Genomic DNA, 17898 nt, shown 5'->3' with positions numbered 1-17898 from the left:
AACATATTCTAATACTCCCCATCAAGCTGTAATTACGCAAACTATGCAAATTATAACTTGGATTACAAAAAAACAAAAGATAATAATACTGCTCCTCCTTTTGCATAGAACTGTCTTTAGTTGAAGAACTCGAACAACTGTTGAGACGTTCTGGAGGTGAAACTGTCGGTGTAGGCAATGGCCTAACCTGAATACTAAAGGTGTACCACAGTCACAAACTGAAATCATAACACCGGTTTAGTGGTGCGCTGCTTGGCTACTACTTACTCCATTCGCTGTTATGGCTGTCATAATATAAAATGAAAACAATAACAATGACTTGATGTGCGCTTCTTGGCTGCTACTATCAATGTCACTGTTAATGTTAACAAAATACTATTATGGGTACTCCTGAAACATACTTGCAGTTGAGACTTGACTGCTACCTAAAACATACGTGCAGTTGAGGCTTGACTACTAACTGAAACATACGTGTAGTTGAGGCTTGATCAAGCACCTGAATCTTCAAGACCTGAATAGTGGAGAGATGTCATCTAATCAAGACTGAATAGTGGATATGTCTTGTCATGAAGAGTTCGTCAAGGCTTGCTGGAATATATATGGAGACATGAGTACTCTTCCTCATACGTCTCCATATTCTCCTTCCCTCATATACTACTGAATGTCTTCATATCTCCCTATTCCCCCTCTCAAGTTGGAATATACAAGTCTGTTGAAACATACAAAGGCTTGTCTATTCTGACTTGAACTTGAAACTGAGAAAACTAAATACCAACTTATACAACTAACCTGCAATGCCCACTTCAAAAAACTAAACCTCATACTCCAATTCACAAAAAAAAAATTCTAACAGAACATGCATCAAACAATACTCACTATAGAGGGTGGAGGGTGGGTCGCGCCTTTTTATGACTGCGAACTTCTGGAACAGTGGAAGATGGAAAGAATAATTCCTCGTGAGATAGAGGTCATGTGCCCCTATAATACTTCAAACAAACAACTTGATCATGTTCTAGAAATTGAGAAAGAAGACGACATCAATACCAATTGTGCAGAAGCTAAAAACCTAAACATCCATAACGACATACAAACAATATTACCCCTCTAATCTTGGATGAGATTGCAAACTACCTTCCAAAGGCTTGATACTTCAAAAATCTCAAAAACTGATGAGTGGAAGCTTGAGCGCGGGCGCACCTTCGTCAAGGCATATTGGAGCGCGCCCCACGCCCAACTGCCTGGAAGTTGAGTCTAGCAAGAGCGCACCCCGCCCCCATCTCAGGCAATTCTGGAGCGCGCCTCGCGCCCTCTTCTCTGAATACAAAACGAACAATACTGAAAACAACTTTTGGCGTGCGGACTGAGCGCGTGCACACCTGTCCAATACTAACTTCAAAGACTCCGGGATACAGAGAGGTTGTGCCCCTCTTATCAATACTAAGACAGAGAGATTGCAGAAGACGTAGATTGCGGAAGCGAAACAATACTAAGAAACCAATACTGAATGTCTTCATATCTCTCTCCTATCATTCTTCAAACAAACTTTAAACACTAGCGGAATCTTGAAAACCTACTTTAACATGACGATGAACAGTTCCGTGAACAGTGTCAATGAACAGTACCCCATGAACAGTGCCGGTGAATAGTGCCCATGAACAGTCTGGTGAACAGTAAATCCGCCAGAGAAAAAATTGAAACTTGAATTAAGATATAAGAACTTCTTCTTGTGAGAAATTCTTCTTCTGATAAATCTTTCTTCTTCTTGAAACTTGACTTAAATACTATACTGAAAATTAAAACAAACTGATTTTGATTTTTTTCTTGGTGAGAGTTTCCTCTCCTAGCATACCACTGAATCTCGCTCTGATACCATGTTGAATTCTATGTTAGTGGTGATGCTAAGAGAGTTATGACATTGATATATTAGAGACACCAAGAATAAGAACAGAGAAGACTAGAGATTGATTAGGGTTGGAATATAGAATTTGAGGCTGAGTCCAATGGCTCCCTATCCCTTTAAAAGTAGTATTAAAGTCAATAAAGTAGAGCTAAAGTCAACAAAATAGAGCTAAAGTCAACATATTTTACTCTCTATCATTATTTTTCTATGTATATATACAAAGAATTTTACTCTCTATATATAGAGAGTAAAATAGAGATAGAGAGTAGAATCTTTTGTATATATAAAGAGGAAATTAATGATAGAGAGTAAAATCTGTTGACTTTAGCTCTACTTTTAAAGGGATAGGGAGGCATTGGACTCAGCCTGAAAGAGAGTTTGTTCTCTATCCAGAGTTACATACTTATACTAACCTAAAATATGATAATAACAACTACTAGATATGGATATCCACACTTATAGAAACATGAGACTTTTCATATTGGATATATACTAATACTAACATATTCTAATAAGAATAAATCATAATATGGCAACACAAGTTATGATTATTCATTATTGGTTTGACTGCAAAGCTAGAAGATGATTGCTTTCCAGAAAATGGAAGAAACTTCATACCTAGAGTCATTATTGGTAATTCAAAGAGACAGGTTTAACTAAAGATATGCGCGATACCCCCTCTTATGTGGATAGGGTCTCTGCCATCTTAGTTTGGCAGCCAAACAGTGGGATAAAGGCATTACAGGGCAAGAACAGAGTAATTCATATAGCCATTGTCACTCTGTACTATCTCATCTACAAATATCCTAATGGGCAAAAACCAAAGTGCCAATGGTAAACTTTAATGATATTTTGAATAGCGAATCTTGTGTCTCATCTTGAATGATTGGAATTTGGTAAGATCAGAAAGTCAAGGTAGAATAGGACAATAGGTTGGTGTGGAACAGTAGACAAGGACTTTTAAAAAAGAGAAGTAGAAAATAACAAGATATGGGCTACCACGAGGATATCCCTATAGGGATGAGTGTTCCGAGACCGTTGGATCCGAGATCTAACGGTCCGAAAATCAAAAACAAAAAGGAAGAGAGAGAATATGGGTTTGTTTTTTATTTTCGGACCATTGGATCTCGGATCCAACGGTCTCGGCTGGCGTCCCTATGAGGATATCCTCGGGGTAGACGAACTCAAATAACAACCCAACTTGTAGCCATAAAATGGATTTCAGTACTGTCCTATCTTGCTCATTTTGGATGAGTACGGTCAAATAAGACCATACATAAATTGTTACAGTAAAAAGGGTCGTAGTTTTTTGTGAATGTGATTTGCATGTATACTCATTAGACAACAAATTTACTTACCTGATGACAACTTAAACAAGTTTCACTCATTTTAGCAAAGCTATTATTCATTCTAATACCATATGATGGAGCGGAAGCATAAAGAAATATTAAAAAACGGAGTTCTCGGGGGAGAATTAGAAGAAAGGGAAGGATTTAATTAAGGAAAATGAATATTTAAGGGAAAAATATTGAGAAAGAAGATTGATAAGAGAGATAAAAGTTGTACAGAAATAAGTTTATTGATCAAAGGTAGTGTAAATTCATTTTTGGAGCTCTTTAAGGCTCTGTTTGGCACCAAGAATTTCTGTAGTAGTTCAACGTGTTTAGCTCACCAAATTCAAGTGAAGGACACCCGGAATGAATTACTCAGACTATTGTTTTGCACAGTTCTGTTGTCATTCAAGTAGATTCTTGGAGTGTTTGGTTGTCAATTTGTCACTAACCTTATTGATAACGATTGAAACCCACCACAACATTTTTTACAATCCACAAACAACATCCAACATCCACAGTTCAAAATTATATATAATCAATTATAACTTTGCAAGAAAATTGGTAGTTCAAAATGAATTCTCCAACAAATTCCTCTTGTTCAAAATTATTGACTGCATATCCTTATTTCTTCAATTACCTGAGTCATTGAATGGAGTTCAAACAAAAATGTTTTAGCCATTAATGGAGGTCAAATTTTGAAAGATTTGTAATATTATAAAGTTGGATTTGACCCAAACAACATAAAAAAAAATTGATGAAATCATATGAAAGAGATGAGAGAAAGAGAAAGGAGGAACGTTTTCTTGAAAGGGTAAAGATTGGAAGAGGGAGAGAGAGGCAGGGAAAGCTTACTTGGGAGTGGAGACCAGGAGAAAGAGTGAAGATGACAACACTCACTTTTTATTTTATTTTTCTCTCTCCTCCTTCCCACTGTACACGTCAGTAAATCGCACCTATTTGCTATGATAACGATCCACCCGATTTTGGGCCATTTATGTTTTCGCAAATCATAAATTGTGGCCCATACACTGAAAATGGACTGGACCAAACAATTAAATATCTTATCTAGGGTCTTTTTCCTTGTACAGGTTGGCGAATCCATGCTGCCAAACAGAGGCTAAATAGATAACATAACTCCCATGAAACAACCAAGAAACCTTTTTCAAGAAACCTGATGGGTTTAACGCTTTCTTTTTCAAGAAGTGTTGGGATGTTGTTGGCAATGATGTAATAAGAGCCATCCAGTACATTTTCCAACATAAGCAGATGCCTAGAGGTATAAATTCCACAATCCTCAGTCTTCTTCCGAAGAAGAGAATGTCTTCTAGTGTTGAGTCTTTTAGACCTATAGCATGTTGCAACATTATTTACAAATGTGTATCTAAAGTTCTCACTAACAGAATGAAATTATGTATTTCTTCTTTGATTTCTTGTGCACAATCGGCTTTTGTGCCTGGGAGGACTATACAGGATAACTTGTTGCTTGCTCATGAACTTTTGCGAGGTTATGGCCGGAAGAGAGGACCAAAGAGGTGTGCAATAAAGCTGGACATCAAGAAGGCCTACGACTCTATAAGCTGGAATTCCCTCTTGGTGATCCTACAGAGATTTAAGTTCCCCCCGTTGTTTGTCGAATGGCTGAAGATGTGCTTCTCATCTCCGTTTTACTCCGTTCTAGTTAATGGGACACCTGAAGGATATTTTGAAGGAAAGCGAGGGCTAAGGCAAGGTGACCCGGTCTCTCCGTATCTTTTTGTTCTTGTGATGGAGGTGTTAAGTGCTATGTTGCAAAAAGGGCTTAGGTCAAAGTCTATCCATGCTCACTCCAAGTGTAGAAAGATTGGTATCTCGCACCTTTGTTTTGCCGATGATGTTATGCTCTTCTGTAAAGGTGATATGGAGTCACTTCCGGCGCGATAAAGAAATTTTGGCGCATTTTCTAATGCAACGGAGGGCTACTTGCTCAAGAATGCAAAACTACCCTCCTCACGGGGTAGTATGTCCGAGGAAGAAGGGCTACAACTTGCAGAAGTTCTAGGAATCTCCTTGGTTACTCCTCCAGTCTCCTACCTCGGCTTACCTCTCACGGCCACCAGATTGGGTATTAAGGAATGCCTCCCACTCATTGAGAAAATAACGGGGAGAATTTCAAATTGGAAAAATGCAACTCTTAGCCGTGCAGGAAGGGTGCAGCTTGTTCAGTCGGTCCTCTCCTCTTTCCAAACGTATTGGGTGAAAACCTTTGTTTTGCCGAAAATGGTGCTGGATAAGGTAGCAAAGCTATGTAACAGGTTTATTTATCTGGGCTGGACCTTCCATGGAGAGGAAGATGCATCATGCGAGTCATGAAACCATGAGAGTGGCCAAAGACCAAGGTGGGCTTGGGCTGCTAGATCCTAGAACTTGGAACAAAGTGGCATACTGTGGGCTCGTTGTCAAGATTGCTCAGAAATATGATTGCTTGTGGGTGAAATGGACATGGGAGCATCGTATAAAGGGGGGACATTTCTGGACTATGAAAGAACCCAAGGACTGTTCCTGGGTGTGGAGAGGCATCCTTAGGCACAGGGAGGCTGCCTGGAAGAGTGTGAGATACAGTATTGTTGATGGTTTAAAAACGAGCTTCTGGCATGATCCGCGGTGTTCTGGCCCTTTGATCTTCAACGCCCAAGCTAAGGAACTGCTAGCAACTTCTATTCCTGATGATGCTTGTGTTGGATCGATTATTGAAAATGGGAGTTGGTCAAATACCATTTGTCAATTACCAAGCTGCGAACTGAAAAAGTGTATCATGGAAATGGAGGTAAACAGCTTCTTGGCAGAGGATCGAGTCATCTGGACTCCAACAAGCACTGGTCGCTTCTCCCTTGCATCGGCTTATCTCTCGCTCAAGAATATTCGAGGAAAAGTGAAATGGTTCAAGCTTGTTTGGGGTAAGTTATCGGTGCCCAAACACTCTTTTACTGTATGGCAGCTCTTCTCTGGATCCCTGCCCACCCAAAATCGACTTATGTTCAAGAAAGTCATAAATGTATCCAGCTGTTGCTTATGCCGGTCACGCCAGCGAATGTTCTTCGCATCTTTTTTGATCAAGTTCTCAACGCAAGTTTGGGCGAGGATAAAGCTAGCTTTGGGCTTGTCTGGGCAGGTGAAGAGATCGCATGAAGAGTGGTACTTCTTAATGAGACTATGCAGAGCGAACTCAATGCAAAATGAAATTCTGCGGGCCTTCACGTGCGCAACAGTCCATGCGATTTGGAATGAGAGGAACTGGCGTCTAAAGAAAGGCAGGAAAAGATTACCGAGTTTCTTGAGTATGCAGATTCTAAATGATATGAAGGTTTATCTTGGCAAAACACTGCAGTCTATAAAGGAGAGCTATCTTGCTACCATGGGTGTTCTTTGGAAAGACTAGGCATAGAAGGAAACTACCAGCCTAAGGGGAAAACTGAGGTTTTGTCGACTAGGATTATCCCGTTGATGGCGAACCTGGTGTTGGCAGAAGGAGATGAAATGGAAGGGTGAAATAACCCCGACTTTCAAGGAGAAAAGAAATGCTTTACCATAGTATGGTCCCAAGACCTTTTATATATGAAGTTGAACATTGCAAATTAATAATTTTAAATAACCACTTGATTACATGATGTTCTAAAAAACAATAGCACACGATAAAACAAAGAGAAAACCTCGTGTGATTAAGTACGGAATGAGCAATGTCTCCCTCGTTATCAGAAAGAAGGGTGCTCCCTTGAATATAGATGGCGGGACTTTCTAGCTTAAGGCTTTAAAAGTAGTAGTTTTCCGTGTTTTAGTTAGAGGTAGAGAGGTTTTACTCTATCGCTGTGGTCTGTCGGGGGAGAAGCATAAACCTCGAATCCTGGCGCGAATGAATAGGTATAGGGGCTATTTGTTCTCGAATCGGAAGGGCGGGGAGTCCATGCACCGGAGGTCGAATCACGCTTACGCGCCGGATCTCGGCCCCTATGGCTATTGCTATTGGTGCTTCTCGCCGGATCGAGACTCCCCACTCCTCCTCGAATATTCTCCCCAACCAATCACCCCCCCATAGGTTTCTACGGGTGCTTTGCTTCCTTCTATCTTGTGTGAAGAACGCCGCTTTATCCTAGTTCACTACAAATAAGCAACTACACTACTTGCAGGCCAAGCATATCGCGGACCAAGGGGAACTACGATAAGCTCAGCTATCAGCGATTTTGAACTGCCTTTATTCCAGTCCACGATAAGCGATACTATAAATAAAAAGAAGGTCGATCTTGCTTGGTGGGTTCGAGTATCGCTTGCTATATGAAATATGATATGAATTTCATTTATGATATAATAAGACGAGAAGACGATAAGGAACATCGTGCTTTTTGGTAGATAGTATAGATTAGTCATTGGAATTTTTTTATTGGCAAGCCTATTTTAAATGAGATCCATTAGAAATATTTTTCAATTCTACTGTAATTCTCCACAGCTCCCTAAATGACTGCTTTTGCTTCATCTATCTTGTGCTACTAATCTTAAATCATTTGAGTCCCATTGCAGGATAGAGGTGGCCAAGCAACTATTATTGCAGTGAGACGCATTTCCGAAGAAGAGGTTAATATATGACCCTATCTTTGTTTTTGCTTGTAATGAAAACAAAAATTGAGTAACACTTTGTACATTTATCCGTTTTAGGTTACCATTTCATACTTTGATTTGTAGTAGTGGAGTTGGCTTCTGATTCTCTTGAGGTAAAACTTCTACCCATTTCGTATACTAGTTTTATTTACTCTTAGTTGTTTGTTACAACATTAAATGGTATTTACTTATTCAATGATATTTACTTATTCAGTCAAAGATTCTCCTAGGCTTAATCCAAATACTATTCACCAAAAGAAGTCAAAGAAGCAATAACATAGGTACTTAATAAATGTTTTTATAACGTAACATGTATATAAGGTATATGTTTTGGTTGTTTGCCATGGTAATTAAAGTCATTTGGTTTGTATATTTAGGTAGTGTTAGGATTTATTCTTAGTTTAATTATCAAGTGTGCAAGTTATGACAGGTTTTAAATTTATGAAATGTTGAAAATACAAAGGAAACTCTGCCAATTTTTTTTTAGAATGTGATGTTAAGTGGTGGTTTTATATTTGAGTTATGTATATCATAAGATATTTTCTATTCTTGAAATCATCTAGAAGAGGATTGTACCTATCTTTGGTCCTTGTCTTTGAGGGTAGAGCAAACTCTTCCATGAATTGATGTGTACCAAGCAACATCCAAAGGGGTAGATGTGAACATATTATAGTAATTGAGATGAAAATTATACTGAAGCCTTAAAACAATTGTCAGATAACAATTTAAAAAACTTTAGCAATACAAGTATGTTCTCAGTGGTTGCTTGTTTTTCTATTTTGCAGCATAAGCACAGCTGAAAACTTAGTTGTTGCACTCTAGGTACGTCGTGTTATCTCAGTGGTTTGTTCTTCTCCACTTTTGGTTGTTAATTTACTAGGTGCGCCGTGTTTTTTTTCCAAAGAAATATCAATTTTTCTAGTATTATGAGTGAAAAAGTCGAGCATTTATTAGTAAGAATAATTCAAATAACCTGTTCATTGTTGGTGCAGTAGTGGAGTTTGATTTGTAACTTAGTTGTTGCACTCTAGGTACGTCGTGTTATCTCAGTGGTTTGTTCTTCTCCACTTTTGGTTGTTGCGCACTAGGTACGTCGTGTTTTTTTCCCAGCAAATATCAATTTTTCTAGTATTATGAGTGAGAAAGTCGAGCATTTATTAGTAAGAATAATTCAAATAACTTGTTCATTGTTAGTGCAGTAGTGGAGTTTGATTTGCAGTAGTGGAGTTTGATTCTGATTCTCTTGAGGTAAAACTTCTACCCATTTCGTATACTATTTTTATTTGTTGCTTGTTGTGTTTTTGCAACAACTAAAATTGTGGGTGTTTGTATGCATATAAGGGATATGTTTTGGTTGTGTGCCATGGTAAAGTCATTTGGTTTGTATATTAGGTAATGTTAGGATTTATTCTTGGTTTAATTATCAAGTGTGCAGGTTATATGTTTTTTATATTTTATTTGTGCATGACTTTAAATTAATTTGAATGGCTAATGTAATTTAACTTGGTATTTAGATTCTATGGATGAACTGATAGTTATAGAATTTATGTTTGTCTTTTTGTTGTTGTTGTTGTTTTTTTTTTTCATTATTTTACTATATGAGTATTTTAGGCATAATACATGTGGTCAAAAAGTTGAATAAACAAAGGAAACTCTGTCAAAATATTTTTAGCTATTTTGTTTTATAAACAAGCAAGTTAGTGTTAAAAATATAATGCAATGGTAAAATTGTCTAAATGATTTATACCGTTATTTCTAAGTACAGGGAAGATATGATTAGCATTGGTTGATGCATGAATATTAGAATTAGATGTAGGAAAAGCGCCCGACACAGTTAAGGCAACATTGGAATATCAATAAAAGTACACAGTTAGCATTGGAATATTCTTGATATCACTCAAAGTACAGTTTGGTTCCAGAACACGGTGCACCTACGGGTGATCTGAGAGTTCCTACTTGTTTAAAGATTGGTTAATTCCGATCACAAGCCCGGATGCCGGTTTCTAACTTGACTGTAATTGTTTGATATTGTTAATATTTTGATGCTTGACTATTAGAATTAAATGTAGAAAAAGAGCCAGACACAATTAAGGCAACATTGGAATTTGAGTTATAAGACCATACCACGTACTTGATCAATGTATTTTTAAATAGGAATCATCAAATTTAATTATGTTTTGGTTTGATGTATATATTAAATTATTCTCGTTTGTGATAAATGAGGATAGAAATGCCAAAGGGATTTGATATCGGGTGGGACCACGCTATCCGTATCCCCGAAATAAAACGGGCACAAAGTGCAAATCGTGATAAGATTTTAGCTGGAGGTGGCATTACAAGGCTGAAAGTACATCTTGGCGGAGGGAACAAAAATGTTGAGAAATGTTTGAAGTGTGGAAAGGAAATTCGAGACATGTTCCGACAAATAATTGAGTCCGGAATTGAGAAGAGAAATGGAAAAAACATAGCTCAAGAACATTATAGAGCTGTCATGCATGCACACCGTCCTGGAGAAGACTCAGACGAGGATGACAACGAGTTCGAGATGGCTCGGCAACAATCTAGAGATGAGTACAAGAGGTTCTGCGAGACGGGCTCGTGGGATAGGAGGGGTCCAACCAGAGAGAACTCCAATGTTCCAAGCACAAGCTCTAGCAAAGGCAAAGGTCTTATGTCTTTCTTCTCCCGTTCGAAGAGCACTAGGTATCCCGAGCTTATTGATGTTGATTCACCGAAAAAAGGCCCGATGTTAATCAACCATCCGGCCCACCGATGACGCCAGCCGTAAGTCAAAAGTGGGGTGTTTAGAACAAATGTGGTTAGATTTGTACTTTGGGGAAACTTGTCTCCAAATGCAGTGGCCAACAACCCGTATTACAAGCCGATGTTCGATGAGGCATGTCGTGCCGGTCTTGGAGTGACCCCTCCTTCAGCCTATCAGCTACTAAATTAAAAGTTGCAAAAGCTTAAGGCAGAGTGCAAATTGTATATTGACCATATGAAAATAAAATGGTCTACATATGGTGTCACTGTTATGTGTGATTCCTGGACTGGTCCAACGCGATAGTGCTTGATGAACTTCATGGTGTATTGTGATGGGCTCATGACTTTTGATTCGTCCGTTGATCTATCGAAACACAAGAAAGATCATCGCCACTTACTGAAACACATGAGACGTGTTATTGACAAGGTTGGCAAGGAGAATGTTGTTCAGATTGTAACGGACAACGGGGCGAATTTTAAGAAAGCTGGAGAGATGCTTGCAAGAGAAAATGGTATACTTACAAATAAGTTTTATTCTCTCATTTTAGATTCCTTTTGCAAATAGGTTTTTTGTATGAACTGTCTACTAAACTACTTCTTGTACAATAGGGTATAACCTTTTCTGGACCCCATGCGCGGCTCATTCTATAGACCTTATCTTGAAAGAATTTTCTCGAGCCCTGTCAACGAAAGCAATCCTTGATCAGGCGAAGGATATCACGACTTTCATTTATAACCACTCTCGAGTTGTTTCCCTTATCAGGGAAGTGTGTGGTGGAGACTTAGTCCGAGCTGGTCCAACTAGATTTGCCAGTAATTACATGGCATTGAAAAGTTTGCTGAAGAAAAAGAACAAGCTCTGGTCAATGTTTACTTCCGAAGGATATCTTGAAATCAAGAATGATAATCCTACAGTCCAGATGATGATGGTCGAGGATATTATAAACGACCGAGAATTTTGCAAGAATGTGAAGGGGATTGTAGTTGTATTAGAACCCATTGTGGTTTTATTGCGGAAGGTGGATAGGGATGATAAACCGACCATGCCATTTTTACACAGATGGGTAGAAATAACAATTGAGCAAGTTTGGAGGAAGATTCGCCGCCGAATGGATTGTTGGAATCATTAAGAGGAGGTGGAACAACCAATTGGGGCACCCATTACACAAAGCCGGGTAATATTTTTGTTAACTTCGAGGTTTATTTAATTGTACCATAACTGCATTTGTAAGCTAATATGCTACAAATTTGCTTGTAGCACACTACCTTAATCCTGCCGTAATTTACGGCCCTGATAGTGAAAATGTTGCATACAATGGGGAGTTCCTCTCAGAATGCAGATCCATTAACCAATTGATCCCAAACCTATCGATCAATTGGCTTGCTTAAATGAATGTAAAGCTTATCGAGAGGCTTCGGGGGTATTCTCTCATACCAATTCTTGTATATGGAAGAACCAAAGTCATGCCGGGTTAGTTTCATTGTTAACCCACTACTTAACTTGTAACCCGACCTATTCTAGTTTTAGTCCATACAAAATTATATAATATAGTCTACATTGTTTGTCATTGACGCAGCTGATTGGTGGATGAATATTGAAGGCGGTTATGTCGACCACTTGAAAACGTTAGCTATACGGATCCTCTCACAAACTACCTCATCATCTGGATGTGAGAGGAATTGGAGCACGTTTGGATTCATACACTCGGCGAAACGTTGTAACTCGAGAACCGAGTCACTGGAGGATCGAGTCTTTGTCCACTACAACTTTCGACTGAAAAGCAAGCATGTCCAACTAAAGAACCAATTTGAAGAAGAGAAGAAGATCTTGGACCTCACATCATTGTACCTAGTCGATAATGACTCAGACTGTCCTATTTTTGATTGGGTCGATGACAGAGAGAGAACCCCTGAGGCATTATTAGATGAAAGTGGTCGTCCTAATTCATATATTGCAGAGCAATCTGGTGTGCCAATAGATGGAAATTGGGAACCTGTTCTGAATCCCAATCCTGAGGATAACTTTGAAGCAGCTCAATCTTCTAATGACACTCAACTTGATGGTGAAACATATTATGATCCTGATGCATGGAGAATGCCTAGTGATGGGGAGCACGATAATGCTTACAATGTTGTTGATGACGATAACGATAGCGATGATGATGATGATGATCATGCTCAAGTTCGTGCCAGTGGGCCTAGTCGAGGAGGTGGTGGTGGTCGTGGAGATGGTAGTGGTCCGAGTCGAGTAGGTGGTGGTGGTCCTCCTGGTTTTGATGATGATCATGCTCAGGTTTGTGCCAGTGGTCCAAGTTGAGGAGGTGGTGGTGGTCGTGGAGATGGTAGTGGTCCGAGTCGAGTAGGTGGTGGTGGTCCCTCTGGTTTTGATGATGATCATGCTCAAGTTCGTGCTAGTGGTCAAAGTCGAGGAGGTGGTGGTGGTCGTGGAGATGGCAGTGGTCCGAGTCGAGTAGGTGGTGGTGGTCCTCCAGGTTTTGATGGTAATGATGGGGTTCAGTCACAACAACCTAGAGTTTCCATTGGTGGTGGTGTTGGGTCACAACGGGTGACAGCACCAAGGTCCTTAATGCGCCAGTCAAGGGGTGGGTCCTTAATGCACGCCAGATCAAGGGTGGATCCTCACAACAATCAAGGGTGGGTCCTCACAAATGCCCACCAAGTGGTAGGGTGGATGCACCGTTGTTGGGTCTCAACAAGCAACTGGTGGTTCCTCACAAAGGCCGTGATAATAGAGGAGTATACTTTATTGAGAGGATGGGGTTGACCATGCAACTCAAGACTCGACCATGGTGCTTCCGCCAACGAGGATCTCTCACAAAGAAAAGGTCGACAAAGGAGAGCAGATCCTACACGAGCACGGACTCCGGCAATTGTTTTATGGGCAAGGGTCGCCTCATCGGGTCGAGATGTCAAGTGGGGACTCGTTGGCGGGCCAATTTGGAGGATTGTTTTCTTATGATCAGCTTTATGGATATTTTTCTCTTGGTTCAAATATGGTTGAATATTCTACGACTCTTCATATGCTTAATCCTCCGAAGAATATTCACGCTCTCAATATTATGGGAATTGGAATGATCCTCAAGCATACTCTACTACTTCCACCTATGCTACTTCTTCGGAACAATATGCGTCCCCTCAGTCTTATGGAGATTGGAATGCTCCATCTCACGAGTATTCTATTGAATCTACATTTGTGCTACCTTCAGAACAATATGCACCTCCTCGTCATTCTTATGGAGGATGGAATGAAAAGGACCAAAGTATGGAAGATGTTCAGCCATTCTCGGACCATAGTGTGGACATGCCTCCACCTGCATGGGGAACTGTATGGGAACCTCCGAGTCGATCCGTTGTTGAAGAAACTGGGTATCCGATTATTGGTTACCTTCAATTGTGTGGCAAGAACTTGGATCAGTCAGCGTATGACTTGTACGTGGAAAACTTCCTCACTTGGAACCAGTATTGTAATGATTTTCTTTTTGAATCGACATTACATGGTGTCAAAGGCATACAAGAAGGTCGCAAATCATTCTGGCAGTAGTCTTCTTTGTAATGGTTTGGAGTGTCAGCCTCTGTTGGTTTGGAATAAAGTTAAAGTGTTTTTTGTATTGGTCATCGGTTTTTATCATGTTTAATGGTTTGGAGTGTCACCTCTCTTGGTTTTGAATAAAGTTTGAGTCATAGTACAAAATATCGCTATGTTTTGTGAGTTCTTTATGTCTATGGATTAGTTGTAATTGTTATGTTTTTGGTGAGCCACTTAGATCTTGAAGAAAAATGTAGAGCTCCATGCGCTCGAATGCCGTAGTAATTGTTCCGTAAGGAGAAAACAATAATCTTCCTATGGGGTTTTATTTGTTTTAATTAAGCCGAGTGTCTAGTAACAAAAAGAAGCTATATTGATAAGCTTTGTCTTTGATGAACACTTGTACTTAGGATTGGCAGCAGAGAAGCTAGAATAGGGAGATGACAATCATATAAAACAAATTTCAGATCAAGATCCGTGGGGATTTGATCCGGTTCTTGAGCTGATATTTATATCCTTCAATTTCATATGTTTTCTTCTTAATGTAGTGTTGGGCTTGCTTATTTCTTAGTTACAATTGCATCTTTTTTGAATTTCTTGACGATCAGACGCTTTCAACAAAGATAGCATCTCTCCACTTTTTGATACTGTGAACCAACTTTTCTGCCTCAGAGAAGTAAACTGCTACAAGTTCATACTAGCTTATGTTTCTCTGCACAGGTACTATTGCTCTTAATTGATGCCCCTGTTACTTGCTTATCCCTTAAGGATTCTATTAGCTTATCAACCTTATTTTAACTTCTAAGAGTAGCTATCTTGAAATCTATAGGTTTGTTTCTTAAAATTTATAGCTTGTCTTGAAAGAATTACCTTTCCAGCTCACATATGTTATTCACTTATTTGACTTGCTTTCTTCAATTCTTAATCTAGCTAGTTTATCATTTCATATGCGTTTAGAATTGTGGAAATCAGCATAAGTAGAAAGTCGTAACAATTTTGAAATTTTATTCCTCTACTTTGAGCCCTGAGGTGAGCTGAACCAAGCTGTTCCTTCCTCTAGTTAGCTTGAATTTGTCGATATTTGATTCGAGGGTTGGTTACTTGACTTAACTGGCACTAGTCGAGATGGTTAAGTAGCCGGTTCTACGAATCAGTATATCTTTTAGTAATTGGGTGTAGTTTTATTGGATTTCCAAGTTATGACAGGATTTAAGCTTATGAAATGTTGAAAATACTGAGGAAATTCTGCCAAAATTTTTGTAGAATTTTTTTGATTCAAGGATTAGTTACTTGACTTAACTGGCACTAGTCGAGATGGTTAAGTAGCCAGTTCTGCGAATCAGTATTTCTTTTAGTAGTTGGGTGTAGTTTTATTGGATTTGAAGGTTATGACAGGATTTAAATTTATGAAATATCGAAAATACAGAGGAAACTCTGCAGAAATTTTTGTAGGATTTTTCTGTCTCTGTGTAGTTTAGGTTTTGCTTAGTTGGTCTATATCACGTCCAGAGTTTTGTAATAATTAAAGATGCCACGTGTCTTTGGTATTCAATGACTGTTTTATTGTTATCTTCGTTCTCTTATCTCTTATCTCTCTGGAAATGCTAGGGCTAGTTGTTCTTGTGTGCGCGCATCTGTGCTGAAGATTCATACGTGAAGGAATCATCATAAGAAAAGATGATGAAATTAGTCTCAACAGAAAAGATGATGAAATCGGTCTCAGCAGAAAACGTCTCTGAAATCAATGAGAGTTATATTGATAAAAGCATAGGAATAATGATGGTCAATAGTCCGAACGAGACGATGGGTAAGGTTCTAGAGTTCTTGCAAGAGGAAAAGGATCATGATCATAGAAAAGGAGAGGATCTTCTTGATTCAGTGTTGTTTGTTGGGAAGTACTTGGTGGAATCACCCTTTGCCTGCATGCTAAAGGCTCGGATCTTCTCGAAAATACCTTCTTTCCATCAAGGGGTGAGGACGAACCAAGACCATTCTATTCTGTTTTATTTATGCTTCCCATATTGTCCCAAATAACAACCTCCATTGAAGGATGTAAAATCCTCGCTTCAACCAAAGGGCTACAATATGTTGTAGATTGCCCCGATCAAGATGATGGATGCGGTTTATGGCGTGATGGGGAGGATACTAGTGGGAGCATAGTTTTGGCAAGTGATGTAATTGAACACGCCATATTGACAACCCGATGAAGTGGATTGGAGTTGTGTTGGTTGTCTCCCCAAGACGTTAGAGTGTTGGATAGACTCTATAGGCAAGGCATCTATGGACATCGTGGTTCTGAGCCTTCACGCTCTCATCATGGATTCAATCACAACAGAAGATCTAATAGATCGCTTATATGATTGAGCGCTTCGGTGCAAGTGCAACAAGTATTGTAATATGTAGAAAAAAATTCAAGATTCATTGTTAAAGAATGAAAAGTCAATGTAATATGTAGGAATTCGAGGTGTATTTTTGAGTATTAGAGAGTAATTTATATTAAAAAGTATGATCGTGAGGGAATAATATATTTATATATATTATGCACGTGTCCAACACTTAATCAGAAAACTCATGGAAGATCGTTATAACATAACACCTTGTCGAGAACGAGGTGATAACCTCCGTGACTCATGATAGATCGTTATTAACATAACACCTCGTCCGAATCGAGGGTGACAACTCGCACATGCACGAACGGGCAAGAACGCCAACGAAGCTATGTTAGTTAAAGTCGTAGCATCAGTCGCGCTTATAAATACACTGGCTAAAAGCTCATTTATTCTCATCAAGACAAGGACTTGAGCTGACAGAGGAAAGGGGGGAACAATGTCTGACTTGATTCAAGTTCATCACAAAATCTTGATATGTAGGCGTTTCGTCCCAAAAGCGAGCTCGACCAAAAACTCGACCCATCACAATCTTCTCCATTATTCACACTTGTAAGGACTGATCAAATTCAACATTTATAATGACCACATTCAAAGAAAATATAAATATTTATCGATATTTATCGATATTTGTAGATATTTATCGATATTTGCAGTCAGAAATACCCACACATAGTCTGTGGATATTTGTCGATATTTATCGATATATCTCGATATATCCATGATATTTACAAATACCAAAATGTAATATATCCCCACATAGGGGGATCCACGATACATATCCATAAATCAGAGGTCGATATTTTGCCATATCCCAATATTTTGTACTATGAATACAACTATCCCAAAGTACAGTAATCAGAATATGCAACATCTTCATAACACAAACTATAGGATGACTGTATTGATTAATGTAACAGAAATTACTTGCACAGATACCAAAATTTTGTATCCCTACCCGCTAGGGGTAGGAATTTGGCCCTAACGACCCTAACCCGGCCCTGACCGACCCAACCCTAAGCCCTATAAAGCCTTCACAACTAAAGCCCTCACAGAGTTTAGGGCCGGGCCGGGCCGGCCCTAATGCCTTCTAGGGCAGGGCTAGGGCTAAGATTCTAAAACATAGGCCCGACCCTAATTCAGCCCTCATTAGCCCGACCCTAACCAAGCCCTAACCAAGCCCTAACTGGCCCTGTTTCACACTTTCACTATAAATACACATACCATAATTGTCCAACTCTTTGTTAAATATTTTCAATTAAAATAACATTGTCCTTTGTAATTTATCACTTACACCCAAGGGTACTTCCAATAACTTGTCTTATATAACAAAAACTTGTC

The 17898-nt window shown here is 39.2% G+C and overlaps 2 protein-coding genes and 1 long non-coding RNA gene across 3 annotated transcripts; all 3 read left to right on the top strand.

Moving 5' to 3' along the window:
- The first annotated feature begins 4635 nt into the window (after positions 1 to 4635).
- Positions 4636 to 5154, top strand: LOC147509041 (secreted RxLR effector protein 78-like). Its single transcript, XM_086597700.1, has one exon. The coding sequence runs from the start codon at positions 4636 to 4638 to the stop codon at positions 5152 to 5154; it is 519 nt and encodes a 172-aa protein (XP_086453826.1).
- A 433-nt stretch (positions 5155 to 5587) lies between these two features.
- LOC147509040 (uncharacterized) lies at positions 5588 to 6649 on the top strand. Its single transcript, XM_086597699.1, has one exon. The coding sequence runs from the start codon at positions 5588 to 5590 to the stop codon at positions 6647 to 6649; it is 1062 nt and encodes a 353-aa protein (XP_086453825.1).
- A 1268-nt stretch (positions 6650 to 7917) lies between these two features.
- On the top strand, positions 7918 to 9094 carry LOC147509039 (uncharacterized). The gene is made up of 4 exons (XR_015216490.1): positions 7918 to 7973; positions 8646 to 8682; positions 8892 to 8948; positions 9060 to 9094. It is a non-coding gene; the product is annotated as an uncharacterized LOC147509039 (long non-coding RNA).
- Positions 9095 to 17898: the final 8804 nt, after the last annotated feature.

Source organism: Coptis chinensis, chromosome 3 (assembly GCF_015680905.1).
Source record: "Coptis chinensis isolate HL-2020 chromosome 3, ASM1568090v1, whole genome shotgun sequence".
NCBI lineage: Eukaryota > Viridiplantae > Streptophyta > Magnoliopsida > Ranunculales > Ranunculaceae > Coptis > Coptis chinensis.
Note: the sequence above shows the minus strand (reverse complement) of the source record. Positions and strands in the feature narration are given on the sequence as shown.

Excerpts from the sequence above, each read along its gene's own strand:
- LOC147509040 (XM_086597699.1), top strand. The coding sequence starts at position 5,588 with ATGAGAGTGGCCAAAGACCAAGGTGGGCTTGGGCTGCTAGATCCTAGA.
- LOC147509041 (XM_086597700.1), top strand. The coding sequence starts at position 4,636 with ATGAAATTATGTATTTCTTCTTTGATTTCTTGTGCACAATCGGCTTTT.